Below are 20,740 nucleotides of genomic sequence, written 5' to 3'. Positions count from 1 at the left end.
CATCCATCAGTTGATAGCTATTTGGGTTGTTTACACTTTTGGGCTACTGTGAATAATACTGCTGGGGACATTTGTGTACACGTTTTGGTGTGAACATATGTTTTCAGTGCTCTTAGGTATATACCTGGGAGTGGAATGACTGGGTCATAGGGTGACTCTCTGCTTAACTTTTTATTTCGCGGGGGGGGGGGGGGGGGGGGGCGGTAGGGTATTTATTTATTTTTTTATTTTTATGCTTAACTTTTAAACTGGCAATTTCACCTCTGAAAGTAAAAGAAGCTATGAGATAAACTGGACTTCATTCTTATTAAGAAAAGAGAATGAAGAGATAAGGAAAGTTACAGGAGTCTTAGCTGAACTAAATTAAGTGTTGGAATTCAGATTGTGAGGAAAGTGAACCCTGGGCATGTCAGACAGGCACTTAGAATGAGAAAAACGGAATCAAACCCGTTCAGAGAAAAGATGGGCATAATTCCGTTTCTGAGACTATAAAGAGAAATAAATATTGCTCACGTGTGAATATTTTTGAAAGGTTTAGTTGTTTATATATAATGACACACTCTCCTCTATGGAATGAATATGAAGATATAGCTCAAGAGAACTGTTTACCCACACAGGGAGCTCAATAGTTTCTTATCAACAACAAAAAAATGTATCAATCAATAAATAAAAATAATATTGACAATGAAAGGCAAATTGGAAGATTATACTGAAATTATAAGAAAAATACCAAAAAGGCTAAATCTTAAAAGATTTATGAAATGTGCTAAAGACACAAAAAGGACTTTTGAGATACTATATTCAGTATAAGGCTCACTGATTGGGGGATGATGGTCAAAGGAAGCAAGGAAAGCAAAGAAAGAAAGAAAGAAAAAGAAAGAAAGAAAGGAAGGAAGGAAGGAAGGAAGGAAGGAAGGAAGGAAGGAAGGAAGGAAGGAAAGAAGGAAAGAAGAAAAGAACTACTGTCTTTCTTTTTTTAACTTTTTTTAGTAGATAACATTGAATTCAAAATGGAAATGGCAGATCATACATTAGGGGACATATCAAGCCCAATATAAGTGAGATGTTAGTTCCAAATTTCTGGGCCCAAATGAATTATATTCCCCCAAAGGTTCCTTTTTGTCCACAAGATCATGTAGGTACTTCTGAACCTAACATTCGAGATCTTCTACAACCTGACCCTCACTGTACCAATCTATATAAGTTACTCTCTCTTGGTGGCAAGATCTAAGCTTCAAACTGGCCCACATTATGAGATAGAAACTATGTCGCTGGACCTCCAGAAGCCCAGAAAATGCTGAATGACTCTACCTTATGGGAAAAACAAGAAACGTGGCTTAGTCTCACCTCTGGAGATAAAAGCTGAAATGTCACCCAAGACTGAGTCAGTTCCAGCAGCCACACTATCTGGTCATCTTATCTCAGGGCATCAGGGATATATCACCACCATCCAGCTTCCCTTCCTTCCTCCTCTCTGCTGTCTGCATTTTCGTTCTCCTCTGCAGCTACCTACCAGTCCCCTGCCTCTGCACTTCACACTCCCAGAGAAACCACCTCCACTGACACAGAATATTGCCACTGTCCCTGTGTAGACAGCTTTTAGGACAGGACAGATCAGAAGTAACTCGCTGCATATTGATGGGCTGCCCTTGCGGGGCAAGTTATAACCTCTGACCTCATGCTGTGGCCAGGCATATGGCAGGTTGCACTAGAGTCACCATGTATAAGAAATCATGTCAGACTGCTCTCACCAGAGCTGTGAGCAGGTTGGTATCCACTTCATGGGCCAAATTTATCATCTAATTCTTCTCAGTATACACCCTCTCGATCTTACTGGTCTGGCTTTACACACCTCTAAACACGAGACTTAGTCATTTGCTCATTCATTTATTCAACATTTATGCTATGCCTACTATTTTCTAGACATTGGAGATGAGTGAATAAGATACAGCACTTACCTTTTCGAAGTTCGTGGACTAATGAAGGAGACATACACATGATTCAATGTGACACATGCTGAAGTAGAGGCATATATGGGCTGCTGGGGGAACCTTGGGAAAGGCATCACCCCTCAGACTGTGTGCGTGTGTGTGCGCGCGCAAAGGGGATATTGGGTTAAAAGCAAGGAGAAGTAGGAGCCACTCATCACAGTAGAGGGGGTTGGGCATGTGAAGTTGGACTTGTTGCAGGTGAGAGGCCATGGAGAGGGTGGAGACAGTCACAGGTGTAGGTGAGGTCACGTGGGGATAGGGCTTGTTGATACTGCTCATTTTATTGTCTATTATTTGCTCGCCCAGATTCCACACATCCCTGGAATACCCTTGGTCACAAGTCATTCTTTTTGTTGACTCTGAATCACAGTTTTGATGTTTCAGGGTAAAATTTCTACTAGTAGGGCTGCTGCCACCAGCTTTCTATAAAACCCCATCTCATGCTAACCTCTCCTTACCAAGAGCAGAGAATAAATATGTATTTCCAGAACTTTACACAAAGACAGATTTCTTGAGTATAGTTGTAAAAATTAATCTCTATTTTAAGTAAATTGTTTTCAGGGGGTTGAGGGGGATCCTAAATGCAAGGAGGTAGAAGTCCTTAGGATACCAGGTATCTTTTCTTACCCAATTCCCAGTGCAGCTATTCTTAGCCTTTCCATGGCTAAGGAGCTGTTTCTCCTGTCCTCATACCCACTTTCTTTCCTTCACACCAAAGCTCTCCGGGCTCCGTGTCTCCCAGTCCTGGGTGCAGCCACTGTCCCTGAGGCAGGAGAGGCTCAGGTATGCTGAGCAAGTTGCTGGCAGGCCAAGTCCTCCCTGCCAGCTTCTTAGGCACTTCCTGGGAGGCTCAGTGACCTGGGAGGGGCTGTGATGAGCCTGGAAAGGCAGGGGAGGGCGACTTAGGCTCCTCTATCTTGTCTGCTCTTCCCCCAGCGATTTTCTGCCTATCTCCCTCGGTTATCTAGATTGCAGCATGACCCAAACTTGGGCCTACTGCCCTCCTGTCCAAAAGATCATTGTACTTCTCAGAGTATTATTTAAATAATGTTTCCTTTCCTTTAAAATCTGCTAGGCTTCCCTGATCGATTTTAGAGTTTCAAAACCCAAATGTAAGATAAAAGATGAGCAAGTGTTTACTTGTTGAACATCCCTTCCATTTCCATGTCTTGCCCGGCATGAAGTCCCACCTCTGAGACCTTTCCTGCCCATGCCAGCCCACTCTTGTTGTTTTCCTGGTTTAGAATTCCTGCAGTGTAACTATACATACTTCTCGTTTTGACATTCAATTACATGATGCCCTGAGTCATGTAACTACTCTCTCTTGACATCTTGTCCCCTCTAGAGATATAGACTATTTTGGGGAAATGAGCATTTTTTTTTCTTCTTTTGTTTAACCCCCTAGACTCCCCCCACAGCCCACTGCACAGTAGTGTGGACAGAGTCGGTGTTGAGCAAACTCTTGCTAGAAATGAAATTAACACAATACATATCAGAGCTCCACCTTCCTCAGCCCTGTGATGGCTTCCAGCTTCATTAATGCTTTTCTCTCTTTCTCTGTGGAAACTGGAGACAGAGCCTGGTGGTGAAAGGGACAATGTTTACCCTTTAATCTGCTGCTTGGATTTCTTTAGATCCTGGCAAGTGCTCCCTTCCCTGGCGCTTAGAAAGCCCACTTCGGGCCAGTACGGTGAAGGGGAGGACTAGCGACTGGGGGGCAGCGGCACACAGGCTGTGTCACTCACAGGCTGTAGGAACTAGGACAAGCCCTGAGCCTCTCAGCCTCAGTGTTTTCATTTCCATCTGTTGCTTCAAAGAAGCCCCCACTTCCTCCCTCCACCTACCTCCCAGGGAGTCTCAGATGTGGCATTAGCATACTCTGTAAACTGATAATCTCTCATGGATGTGAGAGATTCTTACATCAATAATTACAATGACTATCACTAAGGTTTATCGAGTTCCTGCTGTGAGCACTGTTCTCAGTGTTCTGCATCTCCAACTCATGTCATGCTCACAGCAACCTCACAATGTTATGATTCCCATTTTGCAGATAAGGAGCTGAGGCACAGAGGGTTTAAGTGAATTGTTCAAGACCTCCCAGCTGGTCAATGACAGAGCTGAGGTGTAGACCCAGGCAGTCTGTCTGTGAGGTGTCTGTGGCTGCTGTGAGGAAGAAAAAAGTGGGTGGGGTGAGGGCCGTGGGAGTCTATGTCATCTGGTAACTTAAACCCTCCTTTGGGGCAGCAAACAAAGGAGAAGGTGAAGCTTCTGATTCAGCTGGCCGATAGCTTCGTGGAAAAGGGCCACATCCATGCCACAGAGATCAGGAAGTGGGTGACCACGGTGGACAAGCACTACAGAGACTTCTCCCTGCGGATGGGGAAGTACCAGTACTCCCTGGAGAAAGCCCTGGGCGTCAACACAGAGGTAGGTGTGGGCTGCCCAGGTGGGACACCTCCTTTCCCATCTCCCTCAGCGCACTGCTGCCATTGACATGGAAGGAAGCAGGCTTCCAGAGCCGTCTTTCTGAGCTGCAGACCCCTTCAGCACTTGCCTAGTGCGGTTTCCTCATGGGGGGATGGGTCTTACTGAGCCATCCCGCCATTGGCCTCTAGCCTCTCATGATTAGTACTATATATGTTGCAAAAATGGCTGGCCGGGGTTGGTGCCTGTGGCTACAGAACAGAGTTTTTCTGTGTGTAGAGTTTACTGTTGACTTTGAGGACTACCATCTTCTACCCAATTACGTTAATCAGCAAATGATTAGAGTCCCCAGTATGTACAATAGTGCTCTTTCAAGAATAAGGGCCGTAGTTTGTGCAAAGGCCATTTGGCATTTCAACTGAAAAGAGGTCCTATTTGCTATGAAGCAAGGGAAGACTGACTTTTAATCTCTTCTTCATCGTAGGGGTCAGTGACCTGGGAGTTAAGAACTAAACACAGGCTGGCAGTTCAGTCCTAGGATTTCTAATTCTTAAATCTTTATTTATTTTTTTGTTAATCCTCACCTGAGGATATTTTTCCTTAGATTCTTTTTTTTTTTTTTTTTTTTTAGGGAGAGTGGAAGAGAGAGGGAAAGACAGAGAGAAACGTCGATGTGAGAGAAACACATCGATTGGTTGCCTCCTGCACAAGCTCTGACCAGGGCCCAAGCTGGGGAGGAGCCTGCAACCAAGTATGTTCCCTTGACCAGAATCGAACCCAGGACCCTTTGGTCTACAGCCCAACGCTCTATCCACTGAGCCTAACCGGCTAGGGCTAATTCTTAAATCTTTAAATGGGCTCATGCTCTGAAGCAGAGCAGACTAGAGAGTAAAGTGGTCAGATTACTAAAAATGGGAGAATTAATGTCTAACCTGTGAGATTTTTTTTTCTAAAAGTTTCCGTCCTGTATAAATACCAAACATTGGTTGAAAAAAGCAAGGTGGGGCAATTAGAAAAATCAGTAATTGTTTTCTGTTTCCAAGGGAAGTTGCTTGTTTAAATAAAAATATTTGCTTTTATTATTTTCCCTTGACAGATGGAAGTTTTCTTATGTCTTTATGTGTTTCTGCTTCACCTATATTTTAATGTATAGTAATCAATCCTGGACTCATTTTGTGTGTGTGTTTAGATTTAATCAGGACCAAAGTCCCTAGAGAAATATGACACTAATTATCAAATGTATTCATTGTTTTTTCTTGCTGTGGACATTAGCGCTGAACATTTGACCTGAACATTTCATATCTTTCTTATTTGAAAAAAAATGATCACATGAAGAAGAGTGCTTGTGGGTGACTGTGTGGGAGTCCTGATCTTCTCATCCTTCTCCATTATATCTTTCTCTATTTTCACCTCTTCCACCCTCGCCAGCCCTGCTTAGTTGCTTTCCCAAAGTGTCTCCGAGGTGACCTCTGTGCTCTCTCTGTGCAGGACAACAAGGACCTGGAGCTGGACATCATCCCAGCAAGCCTTTCGGATCGTGAGGTCAAGCTGCGGGACGCCAACCACGAAGTCAATGAAGAGAAGCGGAAGTCTGCCCGGAAGAAAGAGTATGTTTGGTGGGAGCTTCCACCCAACTAGCAGGCTCCTCGTGACTATGCTTGGTTTTCACCATCACCTGTCCCTTTTGACAGCTTCATGTGTCCTCATGACCACCTGCAGAGGTTGGAATGGACATACATGACGCTTCCACCCATATGTCATTCTAACCAAGAACTACAGGACATTGGCTTAGTGGAAACAATGGATCATGTCCACATCACAAAGCATTGCCTGATTACTCTGCTCTTTATTTTGGTCTTGCACAGCTACTTATATCCAGAGGTCTTTCAGGGGCTTTGTGAAGACTATTTTGATAGATTCCTTTTGGGTAATGCTGGGGAAAAATAGTGTTTCCCAAGATTAAGAAGCCCTAGGTAGTTGATTTATAAAAATGAAGTAGGACCACAGGTCCCTTGGAGCTGATGCCACTAAAGGAAAGTCAGAGCTTGAATTTCATCTGGGGAATGTTTTAGTTTGTCTGGGCTGCTATACCAAAGTATGACAGATTGGGTGGTTTAAACAATATAAATGTATTGTCTCACAGTTCTGGAGGCTAGAAGTCTGAAATCACGGTGTTGACAGGGTTGATTCCTTCTAAGGGCTGAGAGGGAAGGCTCTGTTCCAGGCATGTTTCCTGGCCTTGTAGACTGCCATCTTCATGTTCACATGGTGTTCTCCCTGAATATATGCATGTGTCCAGATTTCCCCATTTTTCAAGGGCACCAGTCACTTTGGAATAGGGGCCCACCCTATTCCAATATTAACCTAATTTTAACTAATTACATCTACAATGACTATTTCTAAATAAGGTCACATTTTGAGTTACTGAGAGTTGGTATTTTAACATATGAAATTTGGGGGGACATGCTTCAACCCATAACAGGAAGGAGAATGAGACCACACGTGGCCAAATCTTGCTGCTGGGCTCCCTCTGGGACACCAAATAGCCAGAGGGTGGCAAAGGATGCATTGAAAGTAAAACAAAATGGGGTAGAGGATAGAGGAGCTAAATTATGAAAAGACACAAAACTGCAGGAAGCAGGTGGAGAAAAAGGAAGGAGGTACAGAAACCCAATGCAGTAAAATCAAAGACAACTTTCCCAAGCATGTTAGATTATGTTCCTTCTGACTTATTTCTCTCCTTGTTTACTAAGCACCTATAATGTACTAGAAACTTTGCTTACGCAACCCTGTTTAATCCTTGCAGCAATCCTGTGTGATCGGCTGTTTTATTAGTAAGGAGTCTGAGGCTTGGAGAAGCAAGTGCTCCCTCTAGTAAATGACAGTCATAATTCAATTCCTGTTTGACTTCAAAGCTCATGCACTGTCTACTTTACCAATAGAGTAAGAATAGTAAGAGTGACTAATTAATTCTAGCAAAGGGGAATTTATGAAATCAGGACTTTAACATTAACAGAAAGGCCACTACTAGTACAATGTATTGCTTTAAGGAAAATTCTACCATAGCAAAGGTCCAGGAAAAGATGCTGCTCATTTTAATATTTCTTGTGAAATTTTGAACAGGGGACACTTTGGGGATAATCGTTCTCAAAATTTTCCTAGGCTGGAACACTCGGAATTATTCCCAGGAAAAACTAACATTGAAAATCTAAAATAAGCATGAATACATACTCGGTGCCAAATTATATATTACTAGAGGTCTGGTGCATGAAATTTGTGCATGGCAGAGGGGGAAGGTCCCCTCAGCCCAGCCTGCACCCTCTCCAATCCAGGACCCCTTGGGAGATGTCCGACTGCTAGCAATCCGGGACTGCTGGCTCCTAACCGCTTACCTGCCTGCCTGCCTGATCACCCCTAACAGCCTCTGCCTGCCTGCCTGATCGCCCCTAACTGCCCCCCTGCCAGCTTTATCACCCCTAACCACCTCTGCCTGCTGGCCTGATCGCCAGTAACTGCCCCCCCTGCCAGCCTGGTCACCCCTAACTGCCCCCTGCCAGCCTGGTCGCCCCTAACTGCCCCCCCTGCTGGCCTGGTTGCCCCTCACTGCCCCCCCCTGCCAGCCTGGTCACCCCTAACTGCCCCCCCTGCCGGCCTGGTTGCCCCATGCAGCCTGCTATTTGGTCATTTGGTCAGCCTTCACTGCCCCCCCTGCCGGCCTGGTTGCCCCATGCAGCCTGCTGTTCAGTTGTTGCATGAGAGCATTCCAACCAATTTGCATATTCCTCTATTATTAGTATAGGTTATGTATCACCTGCCTGCTGGGAAGCACCATTTCTAATAAAAACTCATGAGAGAAGGAAGTTAGGTGGGTACCCTGCAGTGAAGCTCAGTGCAGCCTACACCTACCTGCTGCCCGCCCACATGGTCATCAGGGCCCAAGGTGGAAGGGCACCCTCTCCCTGCAGACCCGCAGCACCAGCTGCTCTTTATGGGAGGCTGAAGAGCAGTCCCCTAACATCGTCCACACATGCTTTGCTTGTGATCACACATTGCACTTCGTGCACATCAACCTGTGATGCAAACGAGCCCCATTGTAAATAGTGTGAAGTGCACGAGATAATTCAGGCCAGAGGTCAGCAAACTGTGGCCCAGAGACCAAATGTAACCCACCACCTGCTTTTTAAAAAATTAAACGTATTGGGTGGCATTGGTTTATAACCATCTATTTTATATAATCTGTAAGCTAAAGAGCTTTTTTGTATCTATGTATATAAAAGGCTAAGCGACCAGCCAACTGGCTGACTGGCCAGTAGCTATGATGCACACTGACTACCAGGGGGCAGATGCTTAATGCAGGAGCTGCTGAGCGACAACAACTTTGCAGAGTGCCCTCTCGCACTCTGGGACCCCCAAGGGAATGTCAGGCTGGGGAGGGACTGCAGGAGGTTGGCTCCAGGGCGTGTCCAGCCCATCTCAGCCAGTCCCACCCCACCAGCCACCTTCTAATTAATTTCCTTTCAATGTGCACGAATCCGTGCACCGGGCCTCTAGTTTTTAAATTATTGAAAAATATGAAAAGAAGATTAGTGGTGTAAAAATTAAATGAAATTCTTTTGTGTCCATAAAGTTTTATTGGGATACAGCCATACTTACTGGTTTTTTTTTTTTATATACTGTCTGTGGCTCCTTTTACAATACAGCAGCAAAGTGAGTGGTTGTAGCAGAGCCTGAATGGCCCACAAATATAATACCTGGCTCTTTACAGATAAAAGTTTCCTTAACACCCCCCTCCCTCAGTCTCGGTGGTGGTGTCTTAGCATTTGTTTATTTTCAGCTTATAAACCTGGTTTAACTTACAGTACTGTGAATTGTTCTGGTGTAAGTCAACAACTCCACTAAACAGATATCATCATCTGGGGCCTCTAAGGAAAATTTAGGAAGCTGAGCTTGAAGCTATGTAGTTGGTTAGAATGAATATGAAGTGTGCCACATGCTTGTGCACACATGCAAACACAGGTGCAATTGAACACACATACATGTCAGCACAGAATCACTAAATGGAAGAACTGGGATGGAAAAGGGAGAGAGAATGTGGACATGGCTGAGCACAAACCTTCCACAGGGATGGGATACAGAGTAAATGAACAGAGTGAGAGGGACTTGGATGATGCTCAGAGGTGAGGAGTTTTGAAGAAAGGAAGAGATATATTTTGGTAAAGGAGAAAAATAGGACACTAAGTCAGGTCATAAATTCTGGGGTGAGGAAGTGACACTTGCAGGAAGGGAGGTATTAGGTCTCTAACCACTAAACGCCCATGTGTTCCCTTCTAGATTCATCATGGCCGAGCTGCTCCAGACAGAGAAGGCTTACGTAAGGGACTTACACGAGTGCTTAGAGGTGAGTACTGCAGTAGTCAGCCCACAGCTGTATCAGGAAACTGACAGCCTCGACAGCGGCAGGTCCTTGAGGGGAGAGAGCTCTTTGTCTGCTCCTGGAACTTCACAAAAGAAACGCCAGCTGAGGAACTCCTTCTACCCGAGGCATAGTAATTGCATGGCAGGTTCAACTGCTTTTGAAAACAAACTTTTCTCAGACTTGAGCTAGACCCAGCAGAAAAGCTTATAAGACCCTTGAGTTCAAAATAAAAACCATGACACAGTCAGTGAACTAGAGTCTGAAAATCTGCATCCTCACCTCAACAAACACTGGGACATGCACACGTTTAATAAACAAGAATAGTGTGGAGTCTGTGCTCTTGACGAAGGTCAGGGTGTGTTTCCCTAGCAACAGCTCACAATAATGGACCTCCAGTTTTCTTCCTTTCCGTCCTGCTTATTAACCGTCTCACTGTTTCCACTCTGCATGCGTTGCCAGCTGAGTCTCACATCACAGTGTGAAGGCCTGTTTATGTCGTCTGTATTTCATGTGGCAGTTCTTGCCGGTGATGAACTGTTGCTGTCTTACAGACCTACCTGTGGGAAATGACCAGCGGCGTGGAGGAGATCCCCCCTGGGATCCTTAATAAAGAGCATATCATCTTTGGCAACATCCAGGAGATCTACGATTTTCACAACAAGTAGGTTGGTGGAGGGTTTCCACGGAGTACACTTAAGGCCATATATGCCCAACAATAGGGCTTCCCAACAAGAGGATCAAGGCGGCTTGGAAAATCTCGCCTAGTAAATTGTTACCTGTTAAATTTTCTAAGTCGGCTACTGTCAGACTTCTTTCTCCCTCACCCTTATTTCTCCACAATTGTCCAAACTTCCTAGTGGAGGAAAGTACTCAGCAGTGTTCTCCTTAGAGGCCTAACTGGCAGCATCTTTGTGCTCAGTCAGAATGATAACCAGGCTTTGAGGAAATAAAAGTAGCCTTTCCTCATTGAAACTGTGAGGGATCCTGACATTAGAATTCATCTGAGGCTAACTAACTGTTCCATTTTGAGAGCCTTAGATTTCAAATTCCACTGAAGTTTGCGTTCAACTAAATATTTTCTCCCAACTATCCCATCATCTCATCCAAAACAAAGGAGAAAAGATAGGTAGGTAGGTCAGTAGATGGTTAGATAGATAATAAAAATACCCAATGGAACACAGCTCTTGACAGCCTATAGGGGAGAACATCAGTTGGTCCTCTCTGTTTTGTTGAAATAAGTAGAACCATAGGGCCTTAAAGTCTCATGACTCATTCTGTCCAGCTCCCGACTGGATTTAAGTATCTTTTCCACAACATACTAAACCACATGTTCCATCATTAGCAGAAAATCAGCAAGAACATTGGTAACTAGTTACGTAACCTACATAATGGAAATAACTCAGTTTCCAAAATGCCAATAGGGAATCTCAAGACACAAGGAGTTTGATGGTATAAAGTCCTGGAGCTCGCTCAGGACCCTGTTTCAGAGAAGGGGTGAGAGATGGAGGGGCAGTGTTGTTAGTCCTGAGGTCAGGCCACAGGGCTTGCACTGGGATAAGCAGTCATGCTGGAGATAGAACCACAGCTCCCGGAGTTCCCGAGGAGGCCCTGTGCACAGGGGCACAGCCCCGAGGCAGGACTCTAGGCAGCGCTGCCCAGCGGAGCTTCCTGCAGGGATGGGAATGCTGTGTCTGGGCTGTCCCGTGCAGTAGCCCCTACACACATGTGGCTATGGGACACTGGAGTCTGATGAGTACTCCTGAGAACTGAATTTTTAACTTTATTTCATTTGACAAATTTAGATGGCAGGTGGCCACCGTATTGATCAGCACAGCTCTAGAAAGGAGACCTCAGTATGGCCCTTTGCTAAGAATGAGTCGAGGGCAAGCATTGGCTGCAAAAGGACCCTGATTTCTAAAAGGTCTAATACAGGGTGGAGATCACTCCTTTCTTGTCCACTCCTGATGATTAATCCCCTGTTATGTTATCAAATGTCATCCATGTCAAGAGAACATACAAGATGTAGCTCCCATGACGTGTTGACCTCGTCAGATTATGTAAACAGTAAGCTCTATGGGGGGAAACCATCTGACTTTCTGGAGAACTTAATAAAAGTTCCCAGTCTTTTATCACAAATGTTAACACTCCCCTTGCGGTTTGGACATCTTCAGACATAGAAATAGTCTCTCCGCGTGCCTATTAACTAAGACCCCAGGAAAGCCATATTTGACCATTGATTCCAAATTCTGTCCTCTGAGCCCAGCTCAGCATTGCCCCGTCTCCTCCAGGACACCTGAGAAGATGTGGGACTGGTAAGCAGTAACTCATGTTACTTAATTTTTCTGATTGATGATCTCTGGGATTTAGTTAACCAGTCTCCCTTCCTCATATTCTTACCAACTTGACGAAGAATGAAGGAGAGAAATTTGGAGATCACAGCATACACTTCCTGTGAGTCCTGCTTTCGCCAAATCAGTGAATAAAGGGGAAGGATATTTATTTCAAAATGGATCAGGTATAACAAAATATCTAGCACAGCCATGCCCTTGTCTGATTTCATGATGTCACTCTACTAAACCATGGGAAACAGTGTGGTTGTTGTTTAAACAGCTGAAAGCCTCCCTACCAGTGACAAAGTAAATTCTAAGACATGCTTTAAAAAGTCGCATTAAACCGTACAGAATGCTGTGTGCTATGGAGGAATACATTCAATTGTCAAGAACACAGCTACCAAACAAATGTTACCTATTTGTAATATTACAAAGAAACAAGAAGGAATTAAAAGCCAGCCTCTGAGCAACCGAAAGCTATCACAAGATAAAGCCCTACCTTTTCAGAGTCACCTTGGCATCCTCTCTAAAAGCCGCTTTACTCTTAGATTGTTTTGAAGCTCAAGCAATTTAGAAGCATCAAACAAGAATCAAGAACTTGAGCAGGTAGTTCAATACCAGCAGCATAAAGTGAAACCTGATAGGAAAGAAGACAAATGGCAATAAAATAGTCAAAAGAACCCACAAAATTAGAGTGGTCACTGGCTATTCAGCATTGATGCAAACTATTCTATATCCCATCAGAGAGCCTAGCACAGCCACGGTCTCACTGGATAGCATATAATTGATATTAGTCAGAACCCTGAATCATTAGTATATCCTGCATTAAACAACAAGGAAATTCATTTAAAAATGTTTTCAATTATCCACAATTTAAAGGAACGTCTAAAAAAATCAGGCTGTGTATTAATTTCCTACAGGCTCTGGAGGGCTGAGGCTTTATTCATCATGTATGATTTGTACTTACAAATTTTGAATGATGGAGAAAGCATAGCACTTCTACAATTCTCTAATAAATAAGAGATAAAATGGCAGTTAACCCAACTTTGAAAATGCAGGAACTGTGACCTCCACAGAGATCATGTCTTCCACTGCACAACCCAGGACCTGGCACACAGGAAACTTGAATAGTAGTTGGGTGGATGGCTGGATGGGTGGATAAACAATAGAATTTCAGTTTGCCGACTTATGGCTAATGTCATTCAAGTTGTAATTCAGACTTTTGTTTGTCAGAGTCTCACAACAGAGAATACCCTCAGTTATGATTTCCCCCCATCACTACCAGAACCTTCTAGACCAGCAAAGGGATTGAATATCTGAATGAAGGAGCTTCCTGGGAGCTTCTTAATGGGAGGGCCATGCAATGGTCCAGGCATCTGTTTGCTCTTCAGGAATCGTTTTCTGAAATGGTCACTTTTTTAACCTGAGATTTCCAACGGTTCTTTTTAACCCCAACAGTTTGCATCTTTTCAAAGTTACAATTAAGTGCTATCTAACCGAGAACATACTCCTCTCGTTTCTAGTGCATAGCTCAGGTCATCCGCCTAGGCTTCAGAAAGGGAGGGAGGGTGGGAGGGAGGAAGATGGAGAGGTGGAGGGGCAGATGGGTTGCGACTGACACTGCCTGGATAAGCCAATTAGCTGAGTCACTAGGAAATTAGTACCTAGACCAGGGGTGAGATGGTATTGATCCTTTTAAATGGTGTCACTTTGAAAAATTACCACCAAAATTAGGTGTGTGTGTGTGTGTGTGTGTGTGTGTGTGTGTGTGTGTGTGTCTTTCTCAAGGACCTTCATCTGCATAGATACTGAGTGGAGAAATTCCCAAGTACCAAAATTTCTATACAGAAGAACAATTCAATATGTAGAATTTAATACGTACAAGTAGTGGTTTTAACACAAATTGGGGGTTCAAATGGAATGATACTTTGTTTTTACCCTCCAGTCTTTTGCCCTCCATCTCTTTTCTACAGAACTGAATATAAAGGTCATGAAACTTACCTACGCAAGGACTAGATCGAGTGCTATGGCGGACTGCTAAGCATTCCTGGAGCACTCAGATACCATAGTATATTCCATAAATAGATTCCCAGACAGGTGTGGGTGTGTTAATGCAGTCTCCCCACTTTGACTAACCTACAACGTGTGATTCAGGAAAATCATGTATTTGGTTTGCCTTGATTATTAGAATTTCATCTTTGGTAAGGAGGGCTGTTTGTTAAAAATATTCATCCCCTTCCGTTAAGTGTGAACTTTACTTTTTTCTTTTCAGTTATTTGGAGACAGGGCCGTACATGTGAGTCTGAGCAGAAACATCTTCATAAACTCTCTGCTGTCAGGCTCAGGGTCTCCTTCACTGCCAGGCACAGCCATCTCCAAGTGCAGATACAGGCGCTGAGAGGAGAGGAGCCAGTGACTTGCCTAGTGGGTGACACCCCCACCCCTTAGAGATCAGGCAGAGATTCAGGCGTCTGCTCTCTCCCCTCCCCACTCCACAGACTACCACCGGGACTGCCAAAGCTGGTTGGTGGGTTTCATACCTAACCCGCTTTCATGTGGATCCCCACATCTGAGAAACACTTCAGCTCATGTCTTCCATCGGTATGTCATCCAGGTCCCGCACCCTCCCATTGATTGTCTGAAAGAAGTCCGTTTTCAGCAAGACTTGGAAAAGCAAGTTGAGAATCCAACTGCCAGGGCTGGATAGGCCTCTGCACACTCCCTCCCTCCAGGCCTGTCACTCCCAGCCTGGCGGTCACAGGCTCATGGCCGAAGGAGCCAGGGCCAGCGCCATGTGGGACTGAAGTGGGAGCACTGGCCAGGCCAGGGTCAGCCTGCATGGGTAGCAGGTGGCCAGGGTCAGCCAGGAGCAGAGGGCGGCGTGCAGTAGGGGGTGAAGACAAACTGGAGGAAGTGATGGGAAAGGCCAGGGCCACATTTTTGTCATCTTCCCGGAGTTCCTTCTTGGGCCAGCACTGTGCTGGTTTGGAGCGGAGCTGGTACAGTGATGAGTGAAACCCAGTCTCTGCCCTCTGAGTTCCAGGAGTCAGTGAGGCACCTGGGATAGGGTGGAGGTGAGCACAAATGCCGCTCAAAGGAGCAAAGAAGATAGCCTCAATTGGACTAGTAGGAAAAGCTTCACAGAGGAGAGGGCCTTTAAGGTGGAGTTTAAATAAGAGGGTATGTGTAGCTAGAGATGGCTCCCTCAGTGAGGGAGGAAAGTTAGAGCGAAGCCCTCCAAGGGAGGAGAGTGGGGCCTGTAGCAGGGAGGCTGGGAGGGGCAATGGGAGGAGTCCTTGGGGAGAGGTCTGGCTGTCACACCCCCAGTTAGACTGTCTTGTCACATCTGTGTCTGTGAGATTGAGGCGGGGGAAAGGAGAGGTGGTGAGTGGAGGTAGTGAGTTGTGAGGATTAGAAATGGTGGTCTGGGGCCGGGGGGGGGGGGTCCCAAAGGAAGGTGGGAGATACAGTGAAGTGGGAAAGTGGGATAAAATACCTAAATAAGGAGAAGTGAGAGGGAGAGAGAAGTGGGAAGCTAAGGGGAAAGGAGAGATGAGGAGGGAGAAGAGTGAGAGGAGAGGGAGGCAGTAATGGGTGGAAGAGATAGATAAAAGGATAGATAGATAGATAGATAGATAGATAGATAGATAGATGGATGGATGGATGGATGGATGGATGGATGGATGGATGGAGGGAGGGAGGGAGGGAGGGAAGGAAGGAAGGAAGGAAGGAAGGAAGGAAGGAAGGAAGGAAGGAAGGAAGGAAGGAAGGAAGGAAGGAAGGGAGTGGAGGCAGTATTTAGGGGAAGAGGGAGAGAAATGGCTAAAGACCTAGCCCTCCCGGGGGCTAACATCCTATTGCAGGCGCAAGAATCAGCAAGGGGTTTTTCAGACATTTTCGGCGTGAACCAAAGAAAATGATTAAACATTATGTCCTGATATATATGAGAGGGAATTACGTTTCTCAGCATAGCATCCTCACTATGTGTGATGCACGCTGGTATTTTAGGTTAGGTTCCCGTTTTTCCCTCCTCCTCGTCCTCCTTTGTTAATGCTGATTTACACCCCATACAAGGATTTGACAACCCCTTGAAACACAGTGGGTCAATCTGCAGCCACAAGGCGAGGCGCTGGCTCCGCCAGGTGCTGAGACAAAGGACGTGCAGCCCAGGCAGGTCCGCGTGCGGCTGCCGCTGCTGCTCCCTGCCTCTCCCTTCCCAGCACACGCTCCCCTGGCTAAAAGTGTTCTGTGCTTCTCCTCCCCTCCGGATGCCTTTGGTATTAGTTTTATCCCGTTTACAGAAAATCATAAATAACAGAACATAAAAGCCTGCGGGAAAGCCTTTCAAGATCATCTAGTTCTTTTCTGCGCCCTTGTTTTATAGAGACTGGAGCTTATGAAGTTTGTTTGTGACCTTCCCAAACCAGTCAGCAGCACAGCCAAAGAATTCAGTCTTTATGACTCCCTGTTACATCACACTGTCATTTTCTGAAAATCCAGACGTCAAGGAGAGAGGAAAGGGAAGACCTGCTGTGATTTTTCGTGGCCCTAAACCCACACTGGAGGGATAACTGCAGGCCGTGCACAGCCCGTCAGAAAGGCTTTGTAAAAATTGGGCTGCGGTTTTGTTGTTTGATTTTTCTGTATCTGTCAACGTTGGTATTGGTTATGGATACTGGGGAATACCCACGGCAAGACAAAGTCTAGACTTAGGTTTGGACGTGTCAGAGTCATGCTAATATTAGTCCTACACACTAACTGCTTAGCATCCATGCCTAGTGGCTAAACAGCACATTAATGGGTACATATAACATTAAATGTGAGGTTCATTTTTATATCTTATTTTAACATTAAACTTGTTACATGTCTCTGCAAATAGCTCTGGATTCATGGGATCACACAAGTTAAACAAAATTAGGAAATATTAGCAAAACCTACTCAACAGGTAGCAGTGCAGCCTGGTCAACTGCTGCTCCAGGTTGGAGGCTGAGGGTGGGGATGTGGTGAGCAGGAGTCCAGCCCTGCACACCCTTCCCTTCATCCCTAACCCAGGCTGAGCTTCCCGTGTGCAATGAAGGGCAGAGCTGGGTGAGGCTCATGGCTCAGCCTGGGTGACCAGACTGTGCTGAGGCTCTTCCATGAGTAGCCCGACACCTTCTCCATTCATTTAGTAGCTGCGCCAGGATGCTAACCAGCTGTCCTAGCCCCTGCTACCTGGGTTCTGAATCTTCCTGGTCACTGAGGGGTTTTTCAGAAATGATCTCTACCCCTCCTTGTGTGGAAGCAGTAACCCAGCCCTGCTTTGAGAAGGAGGCAATGTCCTGTTCTTGCTGCAAATAAGCCAGCCTGAGACCTCTCTCCCCACCGACCTCCAACTCTATGCATTCTCTTCATTGTTCTTCTCTTCCCCCTGCTCCTCCTGCCCCCCTCCTCCGCTTGTGCCTCAGCCCAGCCTTCATTCCCCTTCTCATCGCCTCTGGCATTCCAATAAGTGCACATGCTTAAAAGCATGTGCATACACACGTGCACACATGCATACACAAGGCCATCAAATACATTCATGCAGACTGCGTCCTTTAAGTGCAGGCTGCAGTCTCGATGTCAAGGTCTGGCTGCTGGACCACATGGGCCCCTCAGAGAGGGACACACTTCTCCAGAAGCACTGAGTCTATAGGCCACATTTGTCTTTGGAGAAAGCAAAATCACTCAGGTACCTTTCAAATGGTGCTGTTTCCATAGTGCTTAATGATAAGCCTCAGAAAGCTTTCTACCAGTAAGTGTTAGCACTTTCATCTCCCGGGATTCTGTACAAAGCCAGAGGGAAGCATCTTCCTCATGAAGCAACTACATCATGTATTGCATTGTAATAATTTAATAGAGAAATGACATTGCTTAGATCTTGACATTTCTTTCGAAAGTTTTATTCATTTCTGAAAGAACCGCACATTCACACATAAACTACTTGCTTTGCTCATTCTCTCATGATTTATTATAGATAATAATTGAAATGGTGTGGACCAAGATGTTACTATAAAACAGATGAGGTGGAATATTCCATCATTTATGAAGAGAGTTCTGACCTTCTGCCTTTCATTTAAACTTATCATGTCTATTTGAAGTAGGTGGAATGATATTGATCAGACTTACATAATATGTCATCTTCATAAGCTTCAAATTAAAAAGCAAAATAGAGTTTAATATTGCCACTTGCCTTCAACAAGTACCTTGAGATTGTAGTGACTGTCTTACTCAAAGTTGTGAATTCATATGCACAGCACAAGATAGTTTCTTTAATTCTTAACTTTTTCATTCAAAATTCAGTCATGTGGCGTCAATGTGGGACCCGCTGAGTGGAGGCACACTGGAATCTCCCACGCAGTCACCTTCACGTGCTGGTCTGTGGACCGGATGAGTAGGATTGCCCAGCGAGCTTCCTAAGCAATGCAGACACTCTGATCCCATCCCGAGGTGGCACAGCCAGGCGTGGGGACCACTAGTGAGGGTTTTCCAGGAGTGTTCCCTCAGACAAAGTCAGATACTCCCTTTGGGAGTGTTCCTCTCACAAAGAAGTCTGGGAAGCACTGCACACTAATCACTTCAGAGACTTACAATGTACCTGATCGGATTGTAGGATTTTGGAAGTCCTGCAGTGAAGAAACCAGCTTACCCCAGCATTTCCCAAATTTAAATGTGTGACCTTGGAATCCAATTCTTGCACTAACACCCAATCAAGATTTTCCAAGGATATGGTTTAGGGGAAGATAATCTACTATAGATTTTTTTTTTTTTTAAACAAGGGCTTAGTCGGGGGAGCTCCCTAAATATGTCTCTATGAGTTGGGGAGAGTGTGAGATACGTATGTTTACCAAAGAGTGTAGTTCTATTAAGATTGGAAAGTACTTATCCTGAGAACTGTTTATTTAGGGCCTACTGTATGCCAGGCACTGTGTCGGGTTCTTTAACTATGTGGTTTTGTTAAATTCTCACAACAACCCCATGAAGGTGTTATTTTCAAGATGAGAAAATGAATCTTAGGAAGACCCCTCACGACTTTAACTAAGTGTGAACTCTGGCTCTTTACCTGGTGCTTGGTTGTGGGAGGAAAGGGAGACATGGGGTCAGTAGAAGGGTGGACTGGGTGTGGTTGCTGTTAAAACCTTCATTTTCCAGAAAGATATTAATTATAGAAACATTTAATTCATTTCATAGTGCTTTTATTGTTAAGGATTTTCAAACTGCATCCTTCCTTGTGATAGGTGCTATCACAGAAATTACTAGGATTTTTAATAAAATTGCTAGCACTGTTTTCAGCATCAGTTATCAATTCTGTGGTTATAATTACCACTATTTGTTTAATATTAACTGTAAGTGACCAGGCCACTAGTTTATTTTGGGTATCCTTGAAACTTCTAAGACAAAAATATATACAGATGACATATTACAGAATTGTATACTTGAAACTTATATAATCTTATTAACCAATGTCACCCCAATAAATTTTTTAAAAATAGAAAACAAATCAACAAAAAACGAGAGCCAAAGAGAAACCCATTCAATCCATAGACTACACCCCAAATTAGTAACTGCAGTTGCTTCTGAGGAGGGGCCAGGAGGACGGGTGGTTTGTTTTTTATCATGTACATCCATGACTCAGAAAAATGATATTAAAAATTATAAAAACTAAAAATACAGCAAAAAATATAATTTTACTAGAGGCCCGTTGCACGAAGAGATTCATGCAATAGGCCTTCCTTCCCTTGGCTTCCAGCACCAGTTTTCCTCCGGCACCCGGGACCCAGGCCTTCGCTCCAGCCTGAGTCTGCTGCCTTTGCTGCAGACTCCAGTCAGAGTCTGCCTTCTTTGGCTTTGCTGCAGGCTCCACCCAGCATCTGCCACCTTCGTATTCGCTGCAGACTCAGGCCGGAGTCTGCGGTCTTCGCCTTCACTACGGCCAGAGTGCCACTCCTGTAGATCCCTTGATCACCACCCCCCACCGCCCTCCCTCTCATAGCAGGTGTCCTGTCCTGCCTGGCCACTCTGCACCTGTAGCAGCTGGGCAGCCACCATATTTGTCCTTCTAATTTGCATATTCCCTCCTGATTGGCTGGTGGGCGTAGCGGAGTGATGGTCAATTTGCATGTTTCTCTTTTATTACTGTAGATATCCTGTGTGGCATGCCATGATTCAGGTGGCTGTACCATTTATTTGATCGCCCTAGGAGGAGAAGAGCCCGTACACCCTGAGAATCAGAGTTTAGGGGCCTGGAGTGAGGTCCTGAGAGAGCTCAGGTGGAGGTTTCCCGAAAGCATTATCCGAGTGCAGGGCCTCCAGGGTCTCCCCTTTCTCCTCTTCCTCTCTTCTTCCAAGTTCTCCCTGCCTCCTGTGCTCTCCTGTCTCCAAGTACATTTTCTGTCACCAGTCCTTGTGCTGGAATGGCTCCTCAGATGTTATTCCCCCACTTCCCAAGCCACTCAGTCCCCATCCCAGGCCCTATTCAGTGTATCATGGCTCAGGGCTGGATTTCCACCTGTTGTCTTCCCTGAGATGTATACTGAAAGCCAACATGAGAAATGACCATG

At 45.1% G+C, this 20,740-nt stretch overlaps 1 protein-coding gene across 4 annotated transcripts in view; it reads left to right on the top strand.

Annotated features, from left to right (window-relative positions):
• The window catches only part of LOC307096987 (kalirin), a 473,518-nt gene that overhangs the window by 404,483 nt on the left and 48,295 nt on the right, over positions 1-20,740 (top strand). For all 4 annotated transcript variants that reach the window (XM_079766806.1, XM_079766805.1, XM_079766804.1 and 1 more), the window contains exons 22-25: positions 4,236-4,418; positions 5,904-6,022; positions 9,747-9,813; positions 10,383-10,492. In XM_079766806.1, the coding sequence (XP_079622932.1) occupies positions 4,236-4,418; positions 5,904-6,022; positions 9,747-9,813; positions 10,383-10,492 (479 nt within the window). The remainder of the gene's footprint in view (positions 1-4,235; positions 4,419-5,903; positions 6,023-9,746; positions 9,814-10,382; positions 10,493-20,740) is intronic.

This window comes from Cnephaeus nilssonii, assembly GCF_951640355.1.
Source record: "Cnephaeus nilssonii genome assembly, chromosome: 3".
NCBI classification, from domain to species: domain Eukaryota; kingdom Metazoa; phylum Chordata; class Mammalia; order Chiroptera; family Vespertilionidae; genus Cnephaeus; species Cnephaeus nilssonii.
The sequence above is the reverse complement of the archived record's forward strand: the minus strand, read 5'-3'. Positions and strand labels throughout refer to the sequence as shown.